Genomic DNA, 18,550 nt, shown 5'->3' with positions numbered 1-18,550 from the left:
TAGCAAGTGCCCTACTCTTGGCACACTGGGTAGGTAACCTCTCGCTCGCAGACCCCTCGGCGGTCACAATCACGCCGCAGAGTGGATGACAAGTGCACCAGAAGGCCCCTCCCCGTGGACAACACAAAGTACATAATCACCGCCCTCTGTCCCCCTCGTCGAAGTGAATCTCAGAGGACCAGCTGACTGGCTCCACGCCGCATTAGCATCTCACAGGTCGGTGCGAGTCGTAGACACGCGCGGTGCATGCCGTGCCGTGCCGTGCCAGACCTGCAAGGCTTTTAATGAAATGCCAGAACGAACATATCATTAAATTTCTACTGACTGGTTTGTCTCTTTGTTCCAGTCAAAGTAGAGGGAAACTACAGAACCCTGTTTTTTATTTATATTGTACACTCCATCGTCACTGAACTGAACATAGCAGTGAAACAAAGTCGCACAGTGTGTTCAAAGAGAATTACCGCCAAGGAATGGCTTGACATTTTTTTTCTATGCACTCTATATTTTGGTTATACATATATGGCTTTATTTATAAAGCCACTGGATATGAATCTACTCAAAGTTTCATGACTCATTATGCAGATGTCACAAATAGATCAACTAAAAAACTCTGTTTAAAAAAAAAAAAAAACTGTATTAGTAGGAAATGAATAAATGACACTGGTTGTAGAGCGCTCGTTGAAAAGGTTGTCAGGTTGAAGTGATCTGTCAGAAAGCAGTGTGCAAAAAGAGATTTCCAAAAAGGCATTCCGACTTTTCATTCACGCAAATAAAGGGGAGAGAATGAACGGCTAATACCTCCCATTGGCTGAAAGACGCTGCTAACAGCCCTTCACACCCTGAGGTCACAGAACTAACACCGTCAGGTCAGAGCTGAAGGTGTGAGAGGTCTAACGACGCACCGCAGCACGCTCTGTCGAATTAATATCTGACAGGTAAGCACAACGTGAAGACACACTGAAAGCATCGTGGAAAATAAGTGAGGGTAACTGTGACACAAAAATTAATGTGGATTCACCATTTACATTTTCAAATGCCATTTTGTCTGTTTTTACAGGATTTTCAAGCTTTGTCTGTGTGTGTTGTGTGTGTGCGCGAACATGAACACTGACGGCACCTAATGTACCGAGTCGTCATCCACAAGCACTGGGAGCCGAGCGGCTTGCGTCATCAAACCGAGCACGTTTGCCAGACGCTGGTTTGTCGCCCGCCGGGTGCGCGTGCTAGCCGTGGCTAATTTGCTCTCACGCGCACAAGCTCAGTGTGCTCGTGGGAGCGACACAGGAACCAGGCCGGCTCTTTCAAACCGGTCGCACGTGTGTGTGTGTGTGTGTGTGTGTGTGCAGGTTTGGGCTGCTCCCAGCACCGTACCGTAATGAAGTGCTTCCTCATGGTGCAGTCAGCCGGTCATCAGGGAAGAGGACAGTCACACAAGATCAATGGAGAGGGAAGAAGAGACGGTGCCGCTGCCGAGTCAACAAAAGGCCGCGGTGGTGGTAGAGACGCAGCGAGCGGCGTTCAAATCAATGTCCAATCATACGCCGGGAAGGATGAAAGAGGACAAAGTTCACTCTTTCACTTCTTTTTTTTGCATGATTTTAGAAAAAATTGTGGACAAACTCTTCTCTGAATACCGGAGAAATGCATGTCTATCTATCTATCGTGAAACGAGCGTGGTGTGAACCCAAATGCAGCACGAACAGCGTAGTTGAGATTGCAATGAGGGGGAAGGCGTTGGATCAGGAGCAGGCCTGAACCAACAAGGACCAGGGAACAGGCAGACAGACACCAGAGACGCAGAGGCTGTAGACGTGGTCGGGGGCAGAAGGCTGGTCGGGTTGCTGGGGGGCAGGACGTCAGGGATAAACGGGGTCGGAACCGAGAAGGCAGGAGGCGGATTACCAAGAGCGGAAGCGGGCAGGTCAGAACACCAGGGAAATCCAAGCAGGATCGGGTCAGGGACAGGCTCGGTCAGCACCGGGTGATCAGGCAGAGAACCGCTGGAAGGTCTCGCATGAGGACAAAGAACAATCTGGCAAAGAATGGGTGTGGAGCAGGAGCATATATACTGAGCTGATTGCAGATGAAGAGCAGCTGTGAGCACAGGTGAGTGGAGTGGCTGATGAGGTGGGAGTGGCTGGCATGCTGAGTGGAAAAGTACTGTGACCTACTAACAGAACTGTGACATATCGCTCTATCTATCTATCTATCTATCTATCTATACTATACTGTATCTATGTACCTATGGACATAAATATGCATATGACATACATAAATATAACCTGTGTGTGTCAGCAAATATTGTGTACACACAGGAAAAGAAAAACTTGACAAAAATATTTGTGTAAGTACTTTTATACATATGTATTTGTGGAGGCCAAAGATAACTTGTATTAATTTTTGATGTCGGAATACATTTGGTATGCAAGTTTTACTTTTCCTAATGTGTGTATACATTACTTTGGCTAACACTGTAGACACACACACACACACATATGTATATATATATATTTATATATATATATACATATATATCTCAGATATTACATAATAGTTTAAAAAGGTGTTCTGTTTTAATTTGCCAGTAGTAAACATCTATAGTGTCTCCAGTAGCCCAGAACACGATGGACCTACTTAATGCCTCATGACTTTTACCCATATATCACCGCTGGGATAGGCCAGATGTGAGATCTTGTGAGACGTCATAAAACAAAATATGAAGATGAAAACCTGTGCACAAACTCTTCTCCGAACACCGTGTGCCGGAGAAACAAGTTGTACCCGCCACCATGCTGGTCAACTCCAGCCAGCGTGTTTCATCCTCCCTGCTCTCCCGCAATCACCGCGGTTTCAAACCACCCACACGCTGTAAAACTGTAATTAAGGACTTGAATAAGTGGGGATGTGTCACTTGAGTCGAAGGCAGAGGAACAATGTGGAGTTAATCCCCCTGTAATTTCCTTCGGGGCGCGACGCTGCGTTTTCGGCTTTTCACGGCAAAAGGCGGCTGGGTACCTGCAACCTCCAGCATCGGGACGCTTTAACAAACATCACGACGGCGGTAGCGGCGGTGGACAATGATTCGCTCGCTTGTGAATTTCGCTGCGGCAGGAATGTAAAAACAAGAAAAACCTCGCTGGCAGGAATGTCCGCATTCGGATCGAGCGGCCTTGGAAATGTTGCAGCGCTCGGAGCCGTGGGGTGCACCGCCAAGCTCCCTCGACGCCTTGACTTGAGACTCGGGGGGGCCCAAACACTCTCCGGCTGGAGGGACGAAAAAAAAAAGGAGCGGGATTGATTGAGCGCCGTCAATATCTATCTATTACCATTTTCTGTTCTGCGGGCGGCAGTGGGCTGAGTGAACTCTTTCCATTAGCACGGCCATTGTTGCTGCTCGCCCACGCGTGGGCGCGGAGAATACATTAAAAAAAAAAAAAAAAAAAAAGTGCATCAAAACAAAAGAAGGCCTGGAAATGTCTCAGTTTGGTTTACACTGCGAGAGACTCCGCTCGATTTTTTATTGCGCGCTACATCGAGAGTGGAGAGAAACGTGAATAAAAAAATCAAAAATTCGGTGAATTTGCCACCATGGCGAATGCTAGCAGCCACGGACGGTAAAGCGCCAGAGACGGCGTGTTTCAGAGCGGCTTCGCGTGACATGAGATGTTCTTGGACCTGCTGAACGTTTGCACGCAGACCTCCCTCTCCTCAGCACCCGTCTGGTTCCAAGCAACCTTCCCGATGCTCATGGCTGCTGATGAATTGGTGCCGAGTAGCCCCCCACCCCCACCCCCGCCCCCCGGCCCCGTGCCGGATTTCGCCCGCTGACGTCGGGTCCATTACTCTTCCAATTTGCCCAGGCTCGGCTCTTTCTCACAGGTAACAAATACGGCCATTTCCTTGCTAATTCCGGCAGGTTCCCCGGGTTTTAGCGATGGAGCCGACCGCCACCAGGCAGTAAAGCATTGGGTGATGCCGGCGGCGCACGAACAATGATGAGAAATGGCACGCAGGTGCTGCTTTCAAGCCCGGATCCCTTCCTTCATTACGCCGCTTCAGCGGCGGCGGCGTACTCGCTCGCCTTCATTGCATTTCACACAGCTCCGTTCTCGGGGAAGCGGTGAATTAGAGGTGGTGATGGCGAGCCGTTTGCTCTGCAGAGATGTGAATGAATTAGTAGGTGTTTGGGGCAGTTTTCTTACATCAGCACACAGCGTGTGCCCATTTGCAGATTTTGGCTAAGGCTTTTAAGAAGTGCTGTGCACATTCAAAACCGCCTTTGAAAAATGTGCAAAGCCCAAATCTTCAAGCAGGCGTTTCTTTTTGTTGATACTTTTTCATGCGTAGCAATAACAGTTTTGAAGGTGTGACACTGTTTTTTATGACAACAATGTCTCTCGACCCTGTCAGTGAACTTCCCCAGGCTTTGGCGGCAAGTGAGAGCGCCACTTTTAGGCTCGAAATGCAAAAAGCTTTCTGGAGAACTGTGGAGTTTTGAATTATTAAAAAGGTACAATGAGTGATAATGTTGGTTGTATTTATACGCACATATAGTTTTTTCTTTTGCTTTAAACGTATCGCTCCTAATAGGCGTCCTCGCGCCTCCGAGACTGTGCTGCTGCTGCTGCTGCTGCTGCTGCTGCTGCTGGTAACCAGTCCTCAGCTGAAGCTTCAAATCTTTGCTGACACTTGTCAATAGCCTGTTAATGGTCTGCGGGGAGTTGATTGGTGGTCCTTAACCAATGCATTGTGAGCGCGCAGGGTGTGGGTTGACAATTTTAGACTTGGGATAATTTGGTCGCACAATACGCGCACTGACCCAAATTATTCCGACGGGCTAATGTGTCTTCTGACACTGGCCTCCTTGACTCATCAGCGTCCCACTGACGTGAACTTGTATAACATTGCTGACCTGCCATGACTCAACCGTGTGCGTCTCGTGTAACTGATTAAACATTTTCGGCTTCGTTAGGCCTGCGAGAAATGATAGCCACGGACATCAATTTCCAATATGAATGATGGCAGTGGCGGTGGCAACAGCGACCTCACAAACGGTTGATAATTGATGACCATCAGCCTCTCCCATAGTGCTGCGGTAACATATAGAATCTCAAGAGCCGTCGTTGCTTTTTCGGGGGGTTTTTTTTTGCTCCCGTTCGTCGCTGCATTCTGGCCCAGACCAATTGACGGGGGTTGTGTTGTTAGGCCCACTGCAATCATATGCATTGGAATCCCACAAGGGCCCAGTTTTTCCTGAAAATAGTCAAAAGTAGCGGGAGAAAATAACGTTACTTGAAGCACTCATTCGGTGCTGTGGCAACAAATCTATTACGGGGGCAAAAGGCCGTGGCAAACAAGGACAGCGCTGGTGGCTAATCACTGGAGTGTCACCGCCGTGATTAGGGCCCCGTGTCGCACACGCATCGCACAGGACACAGCAGCAGCAGCACTTGAACAAGAAAGTCAATATGCCTGCCTGCCTGCAGGGCCGCTCTAATGACACTGGGTCTAATGACTCACCTCGAGTGGCTCACGGTCACACAGTCTGACGCTCGGTGCAAAAAGCCAAACTAATGAACTGTGACAGTAACTCTCTCTTCTTTATTGTGACGGATCGACATCGCCCCGATCAAACGCGAACGTAGCGCAGAACCCGGTGATATATGGGCCTTCGGAAAATGCAAGATGTGTGGTTTCTATTTGATTTTTTTTTTGCTCATCCTCGCACCTCTCAAAACGTACTATAGATTTGGTACTTCTTCAGACGAGATTTTACTCTTTATCAAACTGCACTCTCCTTTAGCTTTTCTACTTTTAAATAAAAAGAAAAAGGAAATTTTCCAATATTCCCCAAATATCTTGCACCATTTGTTTCCTAAATGTCTCAAACATACAATAATCATAAGTTCCCGTGCATGAGATTTCACGGACCACTCGGAACAAATGACTTCACACTGGCCATCTGCTCTGTTAGATACTGCTAATCAAAACAAATATGATATGGTAATGGTAAAAAGAAATGTGCATGTTAAACATACTGCTGTCAAAAAGGGAGTCAAACCTCCCGCTTTGGCACTGGCAGACTAAGTTGCACACCTGTACGAAAACCCTCAGCAATTCTTCCTCCACCCTCGTCAATGTTCCTCGATCCTGCCCACTTGACCTTCTCAGTCTGAACGGTGGATTGTCCGGCCTGGTCAGGCAGAAACATGTAGGTCATTTCTTCTTCTGGAGAGGATCACATCCTGGCCGGACGTTCATCACCGCACGGCAGGTCGATGACCGTAAAGGTTGCCACTCACCAACGCATTTACTCAGCACAGGCCCGGTCGTCACGGTGGCGTCAGAACCCAACAAATCGACAGGGTCGACCTTCTGGGTTGATCTCAGGCATCCCGTAGGACCAGAGCCCTGAGAGAGTTAAACCCGGTGGGCATATTGGGCGAAACTTCTGTCACATTCAAGCTGACCAATTTTGCTTGAGCCCTTTAGAACTCCACAGCAAAAGTGGAGCTGAACTTTTGCAAGCAAAGCAAGGAAATGTTCAGTGATGTTTCTTGTTATGGCTTAGTTGCAAACAAATTGCTTCCATGTGCCTCTGATCACACCGCCGCTGTAGCAGCAGCAACAAAACTTCTCGTTAGTAGCCACAAAAAACTGTTTACAACTCTTCTGCCTTTTCCCCCCCTCGCAGCGTTTCTCAGAGCAGCTGCTGCACCTCCTGCCTCGACCGTCAAGGAGGGAGCTGATTTGGGATGAGAAAAGAAAATGAGGCCCCATTGAAAACACCCTCGACTGGAGGCTGGATGGATGTATGAGCTTGATTTCACAGTTGAACTCCAGTTCATCCAGCTGCGGCGCACGATCCACCTGCCCGTCTTTCACCCCTAGATTAAAGATGTGACATAAATGTCATGTAATCAAGTTGCCGCATGTATGCTAACACACTGAATGTAGTAGTTTGCGCAACTTTGTCCAACACAAGGAGCTTTTAAACTCGTCCAGTTTTGCTTAATTCACTACCAATTGTCTCTTAATTTTGAGCCAACAATTAAAAAATAAGAATCCAATCCCAGCTGAAAAATCAAACTGCTTTGCGCCGACATCTTGCTGTGCTTTTCGCAGTTTAAAGCCAGTTATTTCTCTCATTTCCCTCTGGAAGAAACGGGGGTCACTACGGTGACCAGTGGGCTGCGTCTCTTCCTCCTCCTGGTGACAGCTCGTTTTTTTGGAGGCGCGGCTTAAGCGCCGAGGGAGCAGAGGGTCCTGTAATGATCAGCTTTTAGCGGCAGTGCTGGGCGGCCGAACAAGCCATCAGGCATCATTAGGTCCTGCTGAGGACAATCTCTCCCCGCTTCTGCTTACTGCTTCCAAAACAGGGGAACTTTGAAAGAGAACCTACCGGGGACACTGGAACGCGCGTGCGTCACTCAGTTTACGACTGGTTTGTAAACCTAATCCGTAAATGAGTCTTTGAGATTGTCACCCAAAATATCTGGTTTCCTGCGTTCTCACTGAGCCAAAACGGGGACTTTTACGTGACATCAACAAGTGGGAAAATTCAAGGGAGCACAAGGCACCGGCTGATCAAGCAGCAGGGGGATGCAGCATCAGAATATTTTAAGATGCAAGAGCAGGAAAGTTTCTCCAGACAAGGCACTAATGATCCCGCAACAAAGTCATGCAAATCCAATGTCTGCGCAGGGACACCGGCCCATTATTCCAAACTGGCATCTACCTTCCATGCATCCAATTTGAAGACATGTTTTATTTATTTATTTATCATTCATTTCTTTATTTAATGCAGCCGAAGGCCTCAGCCAGTCGACCCTGTATGGTTCCTTCACCGCCCTTGATAAAAAAAAACAAAAAAACAATGTCAGCGCCAAACAAATTGCGTCCATCTGAGGAAGATGAATCTGAGCTCTGCAAAGCGCCGTGTCCAGAGTCACTGGGTTAATAAAGTACAAGTCCGCGTCGGCTGAACGCGCTGCAACTCCCGTCAGCGCTTTTCAAACGTAACACGTACATCCAACCATGTAATGATCAAAAACACAGCGCGCGTTGCAGACGGGGCGCCGGGGACGATCCCCCCCCCCCACACTGGCCAAAACGTGAAATTAATGGCACAATGTCGTTTTGAATATGCAGTCTGCTGTGCACACACTGAACGAAAGCAAATAAAGTGGTAAAATGTTAAACGTGTCCGTTGGAGCTGAAACGATTAATAGATTAATCGACTTGAATGGAATGAAGAAAATGTTTCAATATAATTGGGTTTCTGTTATTTTCAGGCACGTCTTTTTTTTCTTTTTCTTTTTCTTTTTTTTTTTTTATACACTTTTATGATTTTCTTTCCCCGCAGATATAACTGTTTAATCAAACTGAACAAAATAATCGCTAGGTTCATTTCGATTAATAGATGCAAACTGAACCATTTTCAGCCCCCCCTTCTTTGAACTGATGCAACCCCACATATGAACTTGGACATTTTGTCTTCAGCCTTGAAGGAACTGCATGTTCACACCTTCCCTCAGAAGCCACCCTCCAGCCCCCACTCCCAACACGGGGTGCTAATTCACCCTGTCGTCACCAATCAGGTTCAGTTTAAGGAGCTGCGTGATCTGTGAACATGGATACACGTACGAGCGTCACGTCGTGGCCATAAGTCATTTTGAAGATGTTTTATTTTTGTCACTCCCGTGAGGAGCAGCAACGGAACCAAACAAAAAAAAAAGAAAAAGAAAAAAAAAGAAAGGTCTTTGTGATTTTCAAACACCGTAACACCAGAGGTCCCATTCAAAATTACACAGTTGGGGCTCAAACACTCTTTAACCCTCCTCCTTCAGATCAAAAGGAAAGCCAATAAAATGCTTTGCTGGGAGGCAGTAGCTTTGATGTTGCTCCTGTACACGCTTACATCTGCCCTGGAGAGGAGGAGGAGGTGTAGGTGGAGCTGGAGGTGGGTGATAAGGAGGCAGAGAGTCCACTCACATCAGTTTGTTTCTTGATTCAAGGAAATTATTGTCATAAAAGACATGTTTTTTCCCTTTCAATCTTCTGTTGAGAAATCATTTGGTTCTCACATTGTCCCTTACAATGAATTCACTTCTTTCCTGCTCTACTCGTTCGCCTGCAGGTTGTTAACATCGAGACTCTGTCATTTTGATACGGTTTCTTCTTTTTCTTCCTCTCTTTTTTTTAAGTGGTAGTGGGAGAATAAAAGACACTGCGCCATGAATCGCAATCAAGCGAGCCCACAAGAGCTTTCTCTATTCAGCGACACTGAAGGAAGTGGCAGAGTTCCCGGAAGGTTACAGGAACCATATAATTACGCAGCATTCACATCTCGTGGAACCCTGTGTCACCATCAAGCCGCATTCTGAAGGGATGTGGCTGTCGGGATGGATTATTGACTGGCTTTTCTATCCCGCTTTCTAAAACATGTACATCAGGGTGTCGAAGGAGAGGAAATGGCTGGTTCGCAACCTTTTAAGTTCCACCTGTAATTTACCGTGAGCTGAGATCTGCACTTGAAACAAGCATATCAATGAGACATCAGGCCGTATTCATCTCTTCGTGGTTTTTTTTTTTGTGTTTTTTTTTTATATTGAATAAATCCCTAAAATATATCATATTTATATATAAATCCCTCTCTTGCATTGAAACCTTGCACTCAAACATGGACCTTTGTGATGTCACAAAGGGCGCTGACACCTCTCTCAGGCAACATCTAGCGACAACCGGACCAGGTGTTGGTTCCGCCCTCAAGATCGCCTTCCAAACGTGTGGGAGGTGCAACAAAGTATCAGTTTTAGCTTACAGGTAGAAGCCTTTTCTAACGATCAGAGAAAATATATTATGTTTATGGGTTTATTTTGTTGCTTTTGAAAAACGAGGGTAGAAAATGTCTTTTTTTTTTTGGATGGGTCTGTATTTTGACACACACACATTGTGAGCACTCGGGTTGTGACTTGATGACCAGACTGTGGCGCGTGAACACCACAAGTTGTAGGCTTTTGCTATATATATATATAACCACCGCAGTACACTTTGGCCTTAAACAATAATATTTTCATAGTTGGTTTTGTTTATACCAAACCCATAAAGCATTTAAAAATGTAATATTTACCTTAATTACATCAATTATGTATCCTCTATATTTTAAATGTTGCTAAGTAGATCCAGAATGTTTCCGTCAATCTGGAGTCAGAGCTTAAAAAAAAAAGTGTTTGATGATTATTTATATAAGGCTGCTCAATGACGACCAGGAATAACTTTAAAAGACAATGTGTAAAAATATGGGAGCCTTGACAAGGAAGATCCATGAAGAGGTTGAATACCATTCAGACACCCACTGGATTAGTTTAAGGGTCAACACCCCCCCCCACCCCCCCCACCCCCCCCCCCCCCCACACACACACACACACACAATAGGAACACGTAGGAATTTCACTTCGCCACAGGAGTCAAAGTAACGATTTTTACTCTCACGCATCTTCTCAAGCTTTTCCTGTTTGAATGGCCTGAAACAACAGGAACTCTGAGCAGCACGACACACATTACGCCCGTCACCGCTGCGAGGCCCGGCCCCGTGCACGACATAGTGATCGTCTCTGCCGCCTTGGCAGCGCCGCGGTCTCCGCCAAGAAATGGCGCGCTGGCTGTATACACCAGAGGGGCCACGTAGCAGTGTGACTGATGGAGAGGCGGGTAGCCGACGCAGAGAGTGGCTGGCTGGAGAGAACCAGCGGGGGTCCGCTGGATCAGCTGATGGTCTCCACACGCAGCAGCTGGAGACACTTTTATCTTACCACTGAGGTTGGACTTGATTCACTCCTCTGTGTGATTGAGCGATTTCCCATCCAAGTCTTGAAACCAAGTAAATAAATAAATAAATGAATTAAAATTAAACAAGAAGAAGAATTGCCAGGCCCCACAATTGTAGAATTGCCTTGTGCTGCAAATGGTCACAGCTGAGCCGTGTTCATTTTATAATTGAAAAACATAAAGAAATTAACTGTTGTTTTGATTCTGGTGTGCATCGCTCTAATGAATACATCTGAAAGCTGCTTTGTTCTCATTTTTCAGCCACAGAGCAAATAGAATTTAAAACACTTTTTTTTTTTTTTCGCATCAAGGATTTATTTTCTCATTTGTTTTTTTTTTCCTAATTGTCTTCTAACTACTTATTGTAGGATATTGGAAAGGCACATGCCCTCATTGTCCACTGCGAGACAATAGCAGATTTATATGTTTTTATTGCTTAAATAAAACACACACACACTCATTCCTGACCGCCTATTTATGCACTTTAGAGATACATTTGTGCAAAACCTCGCACTTATTTTAAAGTCCCAGGATTGTTCATTTTCTAGCTCCATACAGAGCAATAGTAATAGAATATTTTTGCTTAAAATGAAATTTTGCGTTGTTAATGCATGTAGAAAATGACCTGCTTTGTGATGAAAAAACTCATAATAAATGATTCAGTGTGGCTGACATCCAAACTATTATATCCATGCTTTATTGTTGATCTTAAATTAAAGGCGTCATAAATACAGCGAGGATATACACAAATAGATACATCAACAGTTTGTTCAAACAGACACACTGTGTCGGTGAAGTCCATCGATGCCACATGTCTGACCGGATGAGATGATTATGTACAGCTGAGTTCTACTACAGTTCATGTGGAGCTGGGAGGTGGGTGGCGGGGCTTCAGGGGGTCTTCAGAGGGCACTGTTAGCAGGAGGTGAAAGTTTTCCAGAAGAAGTTTTTACAGGGGGCTTTGCGGTCCCGCTGGGGAAGCGATAGCCTGTTGTAGACGGCCCTCTCCTCCAGGCGAGACTCCAGCGGCTCCTCAAGATCCACAGGTGCCGCCGCCTCGCCCGGCAGCATGTTGCTGTCCAACGCTCCGTCCAACAAGCCAGACACCAGCTTCAGGATCAGCTCCTTGCGCTCTTTGCTCAGCTCCTGACCAGAAATCACAAGGGACCAGTGTGTGAATAAAAACACCGCGCAGTTACTTTACTTTGGGTTTTTAATCATCAAAATACCTGAGCATAACTGAAAAATAAAACATTAGATTCATTTCTCTTTTTCAAATTCAAAATGCAACCAAGCGTTAAAAAAAAAAAAAATCTTGTGTCTTTGACAAACCATAATGTTAAATTCTTTTGTGTCTAACAAAAATAAAATCACAAATCAAAGCGCAACATTTTAGCCAGCTTCTCAAATAATAAAGACAATAATTATAATTAGAAGGAATCCTGCTCACCCTGCTGATGTGGATGGGGCTCCTGTCATCCACAGGGAGCAAGGCGGCTGCTCTCACGCTGAACACAACCCCCATCAGAGCCGCTAAAACCACCAGGAGCTGCATGCTGCTGTGACAGGAGTGCGGGGTGACGGAGCGGAGCTGCTGCCACAGGAGCCTCTCGTAGCGTTGTAGGTGAGGCGAGTGCGTGTGTGTGTGTGTGTGCACGTGAGTGAGTGAGTGAGTGAGTGAGGCGCTCGGACCGGCCGGAGTGCAAAGAGCCGCAGAAAGTGCAGGAGGTGGTGGTGGTGGTGGGAGGCTGGTGGCGAGATTTGGAGATGTCTCCTCTGCTCTACCTCTGAAGTCCCTCACTCTTTTATACGCCTCCCACCTCCCCCCGCCACCAGTCTGCCACTGACGTGGAGGCTCGGGGTGTGTGTGTGTGTGTGTGTGCGTGTGTATGTTTGGGTAGGTGGGATGTAACTGCATGTGCGTGGGCAGGGAGGAGGTGGAAGAGGAGGAGGAGGAGGAGAAGGAGGAGGAGAGACGGAGGGTGGAGGCCAGAACTAATGGAAGCGTTTCAACGGTTAACCTTTTTTTTTTTTTGATGCATGATGAGAAGGTTGTGTGTAACCGGAGTGATTCATCGGCGGCGTGACTGGTGACGTCACGGCGCTAAAACCAGGTTGCGACATCATTTACAACTCCAGCCTCCACAGGCCGCAGCGGACGCCTTCAAGCGAGAGACCGTTCCAGTTTGTCGGACGGACAATCGGGAGGGTCAAGGGCGAGAAGCGGCGGCGACTCAACAGGCCCCGACGTGATGCGAGCGGACAACGAGGCGGCTGATGATGCGTCTCTTGACACCTGCAGATGACAATTGACCCGTCTGACACCGGCCGTGGCTGGAGGGAGCAGTGCAAAGGCACAACACGGCCCAGTCAACACGATGCACTGATGAGCAGGAGGTTCATTTCTTGAGGTGCTGTTTTGCCAGACATACGATGGAGGCGACCAGTCACTGCGGATCAAACAGGGTTCGTATAAAAAAAACACGCAACGAAACCTGGATGTTTGATGCAGCGCTGTCAAAGCCCCATGCAAATGAACACAAAGTCATGGTCATCTCGTTAAACGTGGCAGCAATGACTCTCAAAAGTAAAACGCATTCTGGCAAAACATCATAAAAGCTCTGGCTAAAAGTAATATTCCATTATGTTGTCCAACTCCAAGAGCAGTGGATTGCTTTAATTATCCATTGCTAATCAAATTGATTCCAAAACAATTCTCCTCTGAGCCTTTTTCCCCTCTTTGAGGAGCTTGTGATGCACGCACAGTAGGACAATGCCATTTCAACATTTTGTAAAAGACAGATGTTATCCCACTAAGAGAGTGTGTGCGTTCTTGGAAGAGAAGAAATGCTAACACCTCCAGGATGCCAAAAAGCACAATTAGTGACGTACTCCCAAGAGTGCTCGCGGCACTGAATGTACGGACAGTCTGTAGTCCAGAAGGACTCAGCTGATACGTTCAAACTGATTTGCTGCGCTCTCCCGAGTGTCTGACAAATTTATTTATTTATTTTTCTTCCCTCAAACACCAGCGCTCGAAAAAAAAAAAAAAAAGAAAGAAAGAAAGAAAGAAAGAAAGAAAAGGGCCCAGAGCCACTCTGGAGATCAGCCAACAGCCGAGACGGCTGCACGTTGGCACTTCGTGGCTTGAAGAATCGACAGCAAGCAGCCCTGCCTTCCACAGACTTCAAACACCGACCAACGTCAGCATGACGCCCGGTGTCGGTGCTGCCAGAGCTGAGAGCTGGGCGTACAATTCTCCAGTTTCACACCACATGCACTTCATGAAGGTAAAGTGAGGGGGTCAACGAGTGACAACTCGTCTTGTAACACATTGTCTAAACGAAATAGGGCTGAACGCTTGTTTCTTTGTGGGAAGCACTCACACCTTTGACAGCTGCGACTTAAGGCATTTCGCTGACAAAGGTAGAGTTGATGCAACTCAGGGCAACATCAGCCAACGACGAGTAATTCCACACGGCCAGAGGTCCCCGCACTTGATTTCAAAGTAAGGTGAAACATAGCGGCAACTAACTAAGTGGGCGGAAATACGCCAGCCAGACCGTGAACGTCTTTCACGCTGAGGCTGGCTTGTTAAATGCTGCCATCTAGTGTCCGTACAATGCAACTGCAACGTCATGAGGACTTGACTGCAAAAGTTGGACACGTCATTGTCTGAGAAGAGTTTATTTACACAGAAAAGGACATTTCAAACAACCTCTTGTGGTTGAACGTACCCCGATCTCCAAGAACCGTTTCATGTCGACAATTTATTACGGCTCTTAAAAAGCCGTTACATCGCTCAGGTAGGACACTTTTCCTCAACAAGGACTACATGATGGTTGACAGCGTATAGATAATAAATCAAGATATCTGATCATGTAGCAGAATACAGGGCACACCACTGTAAGTTTATCACTGGTACTTGATACCAAATACTACAAATCATTATTGCATATTTACTTGCCGTTACACATTTCCTGCACTGCAAAGCTCCAATGTAATTCCTCGTTTCATTTTCCTTAAAATAAAGTTGTTTTTTTTCTCCATTTCACACTGATTTTAACAAGTTAAAACAAATTAAATTCAGCTGGTAAAAATATTAAAGGGCCGTTCTGCCAAGACTTGTTACTAAGGCCTGATTTAGGCAAAAAAATAACAACCATGATTATCATGACACGACTGCTTTCAGGCACAAGAGAAAATGCGATCGGGGCAAATTAGTATTCTGAATATGAAGCCAAATATGTTGTACTTTCCTGTGAGACTAGGCCAACATGAGAGGTTACAAATAAAAGTCAGCCAACAGATTACGCAGAGACACTTTACATGCGTTGTAATACATTGCATAATGTGAAGACAGAGTGAATCCTATAGACAGTACGATTTTAAAGTGAGGTCAGTTTAGTTTGGCGTCTCTTTAAACCACAGTCAAACTGCGTTGCCCTAGAACAAGACATGTGATAGGACGATCCCAGCAGTAGGAATTAAACAGACGGGTGTTTTGAAAATAATAAATAAACACTAAGAGAGTGTAAGACTGGAAGGAGACATGACACAGACACCTTATAAATTTTTTTTTTTGTCTAACTCAGAAAGGGTTCACCGCTCGTTGTCAGTTGTGCCGAGACATTGAAAACAATTAGAAGGGTCTCCATCTTCTGCAGGTCTGATCTTTAATGATGAGTTGGTGTCGGACAACACTGTTTCTCTGTGGTCTCACCTCCAAATGCAGGATACGCAGGGATTTAGGTGTCATGCTTCAGAGAGTACCTGTTTAAAAAAAAAAAAAAAAAAAAAGACATGCGGAGTAAAGCAACGTCGAAGCGATTACTGCATCGCATGTGAGCATTTCAACAAAAAAAAAAATGTACCTTCCGTGCGAACTCGGGGAGGATGAACGACGCTTTGTGGATTTCAGGGTTGTAATATTTAAGGTTCATACTGTCCAGCTCTTCTACCGACAGCGCTCTCACTGGTTCTTTGAAGTTTGTTTCCTAGTTTCAAAGGGAGAAAAAGCAAAGCCGCTTCAAATGTCTGGAAAACTCCATTACTAATCACCCCAAAACCGTGGGCTATTTGACAAACTGACAGCACATGCAGAGCGACACACACTTACGGGATTTTTACTGCAGAGCATAAATCCGATTTGGCCACTTGGATACGTTGGGATGGTGCCATAGGCATACTCCACCACGGGGAAGAGAGTCTTGCAAAAGTTGCGCATTTCCTTTATCAGTTGCAAGTGGAGCCACTGACATTCTCCTGTGAGAGCAACAAAAGAGGAGGGGGGAAATGCACTTGGTCGACTTGGAAAGGAAGTTTAAAAAAAAAAAAAGTCTCATACGGCCTGAAGTTACTCATTATTGTTCCATTACCATCTATGATTTAAAAGCAAAGCATGAAATTACCCTGGGAACAAAGAATTCCGCCGTTTCTCAGCGCCGCCTTCATCAGCTGATAGTAGGACTCCTTGAACAAACTTTCTGCTGGCCCTGCAAACAAACCATAGGAATGATTTCATCTACACGCTCCGCTTGTGACAAGACGATAAACAAGAGATCTGAGGAAGCGCTTACCGACAGGGTCTGACGAGTCCGTTATGATAACGTCGAAGGCATCTTGATTCTGCTTCATGAATTCAAAGCCGTCGCCGACATGAAGGGTGAGCTTGGGACTGAAAAAGCCTTTGGCCATCCCGGGGAGGTACTTCTTCGACACGTTAATGACATCCTGCACAGCGGACAACACGAGAACCAATGGGTGGGCGTCCCAGTTTCGCAAAAGCTGCAACGTTGAGGAACGTAGCTGTCGGTGAGCAGAGCCAAGACTCCTCGCCACTGGGGAACAAACCTCGTCGATCTCGCACAGGACGACAGACTCCACCAGCGGGTTCTTCACCACTTCCCTCAGCACGCCGCCATCGCCACCGCCAATAATCAGCACCTGCGAAAGGGAAAAAGACAATGATTACAATGATGGGGGGGGGGGAGGAGACAGTCATTTTCAGATTAGTCACACTGCAGTTAAGTCAACGTCACCTTCGGGAAAAGTGAGTGAGAGAGTGAGAGAGAGTCAGTGGTACCTTCTTGGGTGAAGGGTGGCTGTACAGCGGAAGGTTGGCAATCATCTCCTGGTAGGCGAACTCGTCCCTCTCTGTGCACTGGATCACTCCGTCCAAAACCAACACATTCCCATACGTTTCACTGGAAATGACGTCACGAAGGGAAAGAATGAGGCGACTTGATTCGAAAGATTCGAAAGCTCTCGGATTAATTCAACACAACGGTCAAAACGACCAATCCCGCGTCAGTGCGACCTTATAGAAATATGGAAATCTAAACATGCCCCCCCACCACCAACCCCCCCAGTGAACATTTGTGTTACTCGGAGAAACAGAACGATGACAACGGCTCATTTCGTTTCCCCATTCGCCGTTATTGCCAGTCTCGCGAACGTTTCAAACGAAAGGCAGCCGAACGTTAGCTTACTTAACTGCGTAGCTGGACTCGGAGCTGAAAGTGGCAACAACAAGTCGCAGTAAACTTCTCCAAGACCGCATGAGCCTTGCGCCCATTCATTCCTAGTGTCGTGGCTAGCGGCTAGCGGCGCTAGCCACGACACTTGGCTCCAGCCAAGTAAACTCACCTTTTGAAGACCAGAACATCCTGATATTTGGACTTCTTGTTGTAGAGGACCTCGTTGACTTGGAGGCTCATCGCTTGTCCGGGCCATAACGTGCATTTTTCCATGAACCAGCCATCTTGAATGTATTCCATGTCGGCAGCCGGGCGGCCACAAGTGCTGGCGTGTTTATGAATGTGGCGATGCTGCCCCACGGAGTCAATTTACGTCGAAATATCTGACACTTGGCTGCCGCTGGACGGCAAAAAACTTGACGTCGCGTTTCGGCGAATCGGGGAACGCGAGCGTCGGCCACTTGCCGTCGATGCAGCCAACTGCAAGCGGGCGGAGAGCAGGGTAGGCTGTCCCTACTCGAGCCTCAGTAGTTTGTGTGAGTCAGCAAAGCAGCAGCAGCAGCAGCAGCAGCAGCGGCAGCGTTTGTCCATGGCGCCGCCCTGCCTGCAGCACGAGCCAGAGCCGAGTCGCTTAACGCTGCATGGAGCGAGAGCTGACCCGCTTGGACCCCGCGTGGAGCCCCGTCGTGCCACTGCGCATGCGCCACGCGTACAACGAGGCGACCACGTGGCCTTATGTGATTTAATTTTGTTGACTAAAATATAAAATTGACTAAAAAATAAATAAATAAATAGATAAAGATACAAAGAAAATAATGTGGTTGCTATTTTTTTTTATAAACCGAAAAGTAAAAAGATACACACGTTTGCTCGGCTATCTTTAACTTTTCTGTTAGATGGACTGGTTGCAAGTTCTATAAAGTTATTAAAACGAATAATGCTTGTATTGCATCAGCGATAACTAATGTATGGTCATGTCTTGGAGAGTGTTGGAGTGGACGGCTCCACGGGAATCAAACCCATGATTTGCGGCAAGGCCACAACCAGACCAGAGTTCGCCCTCAAGGAAGGTTTTTTTTTAAAAAAAAAAAAAAAAAAAAAAAAAAAAAATTACAAACAAATGCCACACAATTAGAAACACTGACGCTATTGCATCCGTGTATTTTTTTTATGTATATATACTAATTTAAACATAAGATGAAATGGAAACCACAATTCACTGCAGTATATCTTTTTTTTTT

At 46.4% G+C, this 18,550-nt stretch overlaps 2 protein-coding genes across 2 annotated transcripts; both read right to left on the bottom strand.

Moving 5' to 3' along the window:
- Positions 1–11,509: 11,509 nt before the first annotated feature.
- LOC142898797 (uncharacterized) lies at positions 11,510–13,008 on the bottom strand. The gene is made up of 2 exons (XM_076042019.1): positions 12,281–13,008; positions 11,510–11,976 (listed from the first exon to the last, which is right to left on the bottom strand). The coding sequence occupies exons 1-2, from the start codon at positions 12,746–12,748 to the stop codon at positions 11,746–11,748; spliced, it is 699 nt and encodes a 232-aa protein (XP_075898134.1). The 5' UTR covers positions 12,749–13,008; the 3' UTR covers positions 11,510–11,745.
- Positions 13,009–14,503: 1,495 nt separating this feature from the next.
- On the bottom strand, positions 14,504–17,975 carry srm (spermidine synthase). Its single transcript, XM_076042011.1, has 8 exons — positions 17,479–17,975; positions 16,916–17,036; positions 16,684–16,776; positions 16,410–16,563; positions 16,242–16,325; positions 15,950–16,095; positions 15,705–15,827; positions 14,504–15,603 (listed from the first exon to the last, which is right to left on the bottom strand). Exons 1-8 carry the CDS (start codon positions 17,607–17,609, stop codon positions 15,586–15,588), a joined length of 870 nt encoding a protein of 289 aa, XP_075898126.1. The 5' UTR covers positions 17,610–17,975; the 3' UTR covers positions 14,504–15,585.
- Positions 17,976–18,550: the final 575 nt, after the last annotated feature.

The sequence above is a fragment of the Nelusetta ayraudi genome, unplaced genomic scaffold, assembly GCF_046127955.1.
Source record: "Nelusetta ayraudi isolate G7.1 ecotype Tasmania unplaced genomic scaffold, CSIRO-AGI_Nayr_v1 ptg000070l, whole genome shotgun sequence".
Lineage (NCBI taxonomy): Eukaryota > Metazoa > Chordata > Actinopteri > Tetraodontiformes > Monacanthidae > Nelusetta > Nelusetta ayraudi.
Note: the sequence above shows the minus strand (reverse complement) of the source record. Positions and strands in the feature narration are given on the sequence as shown.

Coding starts and splice junctions, on each gene's coding strand:
- LOC142898797 (XM_076042019.1), bottom strand. CDS start 12,748: ATGCAGTTACATCCCACCTACCCAAACATACACACGCACACACACACA. Junction 11,977..12,280: donor GCCCCATCCACATCAGCAGG/GTGAGCAGGATT, acceptor ATTTCTGGTCAG/GAGCTGAGCAAAGAGCGCAA.
- srm (XM_076042011.1), bottom strand. CDS start 17,609: ATGGAATACATTCAAGATGGCTGGTTCATGGAAAAATGCACGTTATGG. Junction 16,777..16,915: donor GCCACCCTTCACCCAAGAAG/GTACCACTGACT, acceptor TCCCTTTCGCAG/GTGCTGATTATTGGCGGTGG. Junction 16,564..16,683: donor TCCTGTGCGAGATCGACGAG/GTTTGTTCCCCA, acceptor TCCGCTGTGCAG/GATGTCATTAACGTGTCGAA.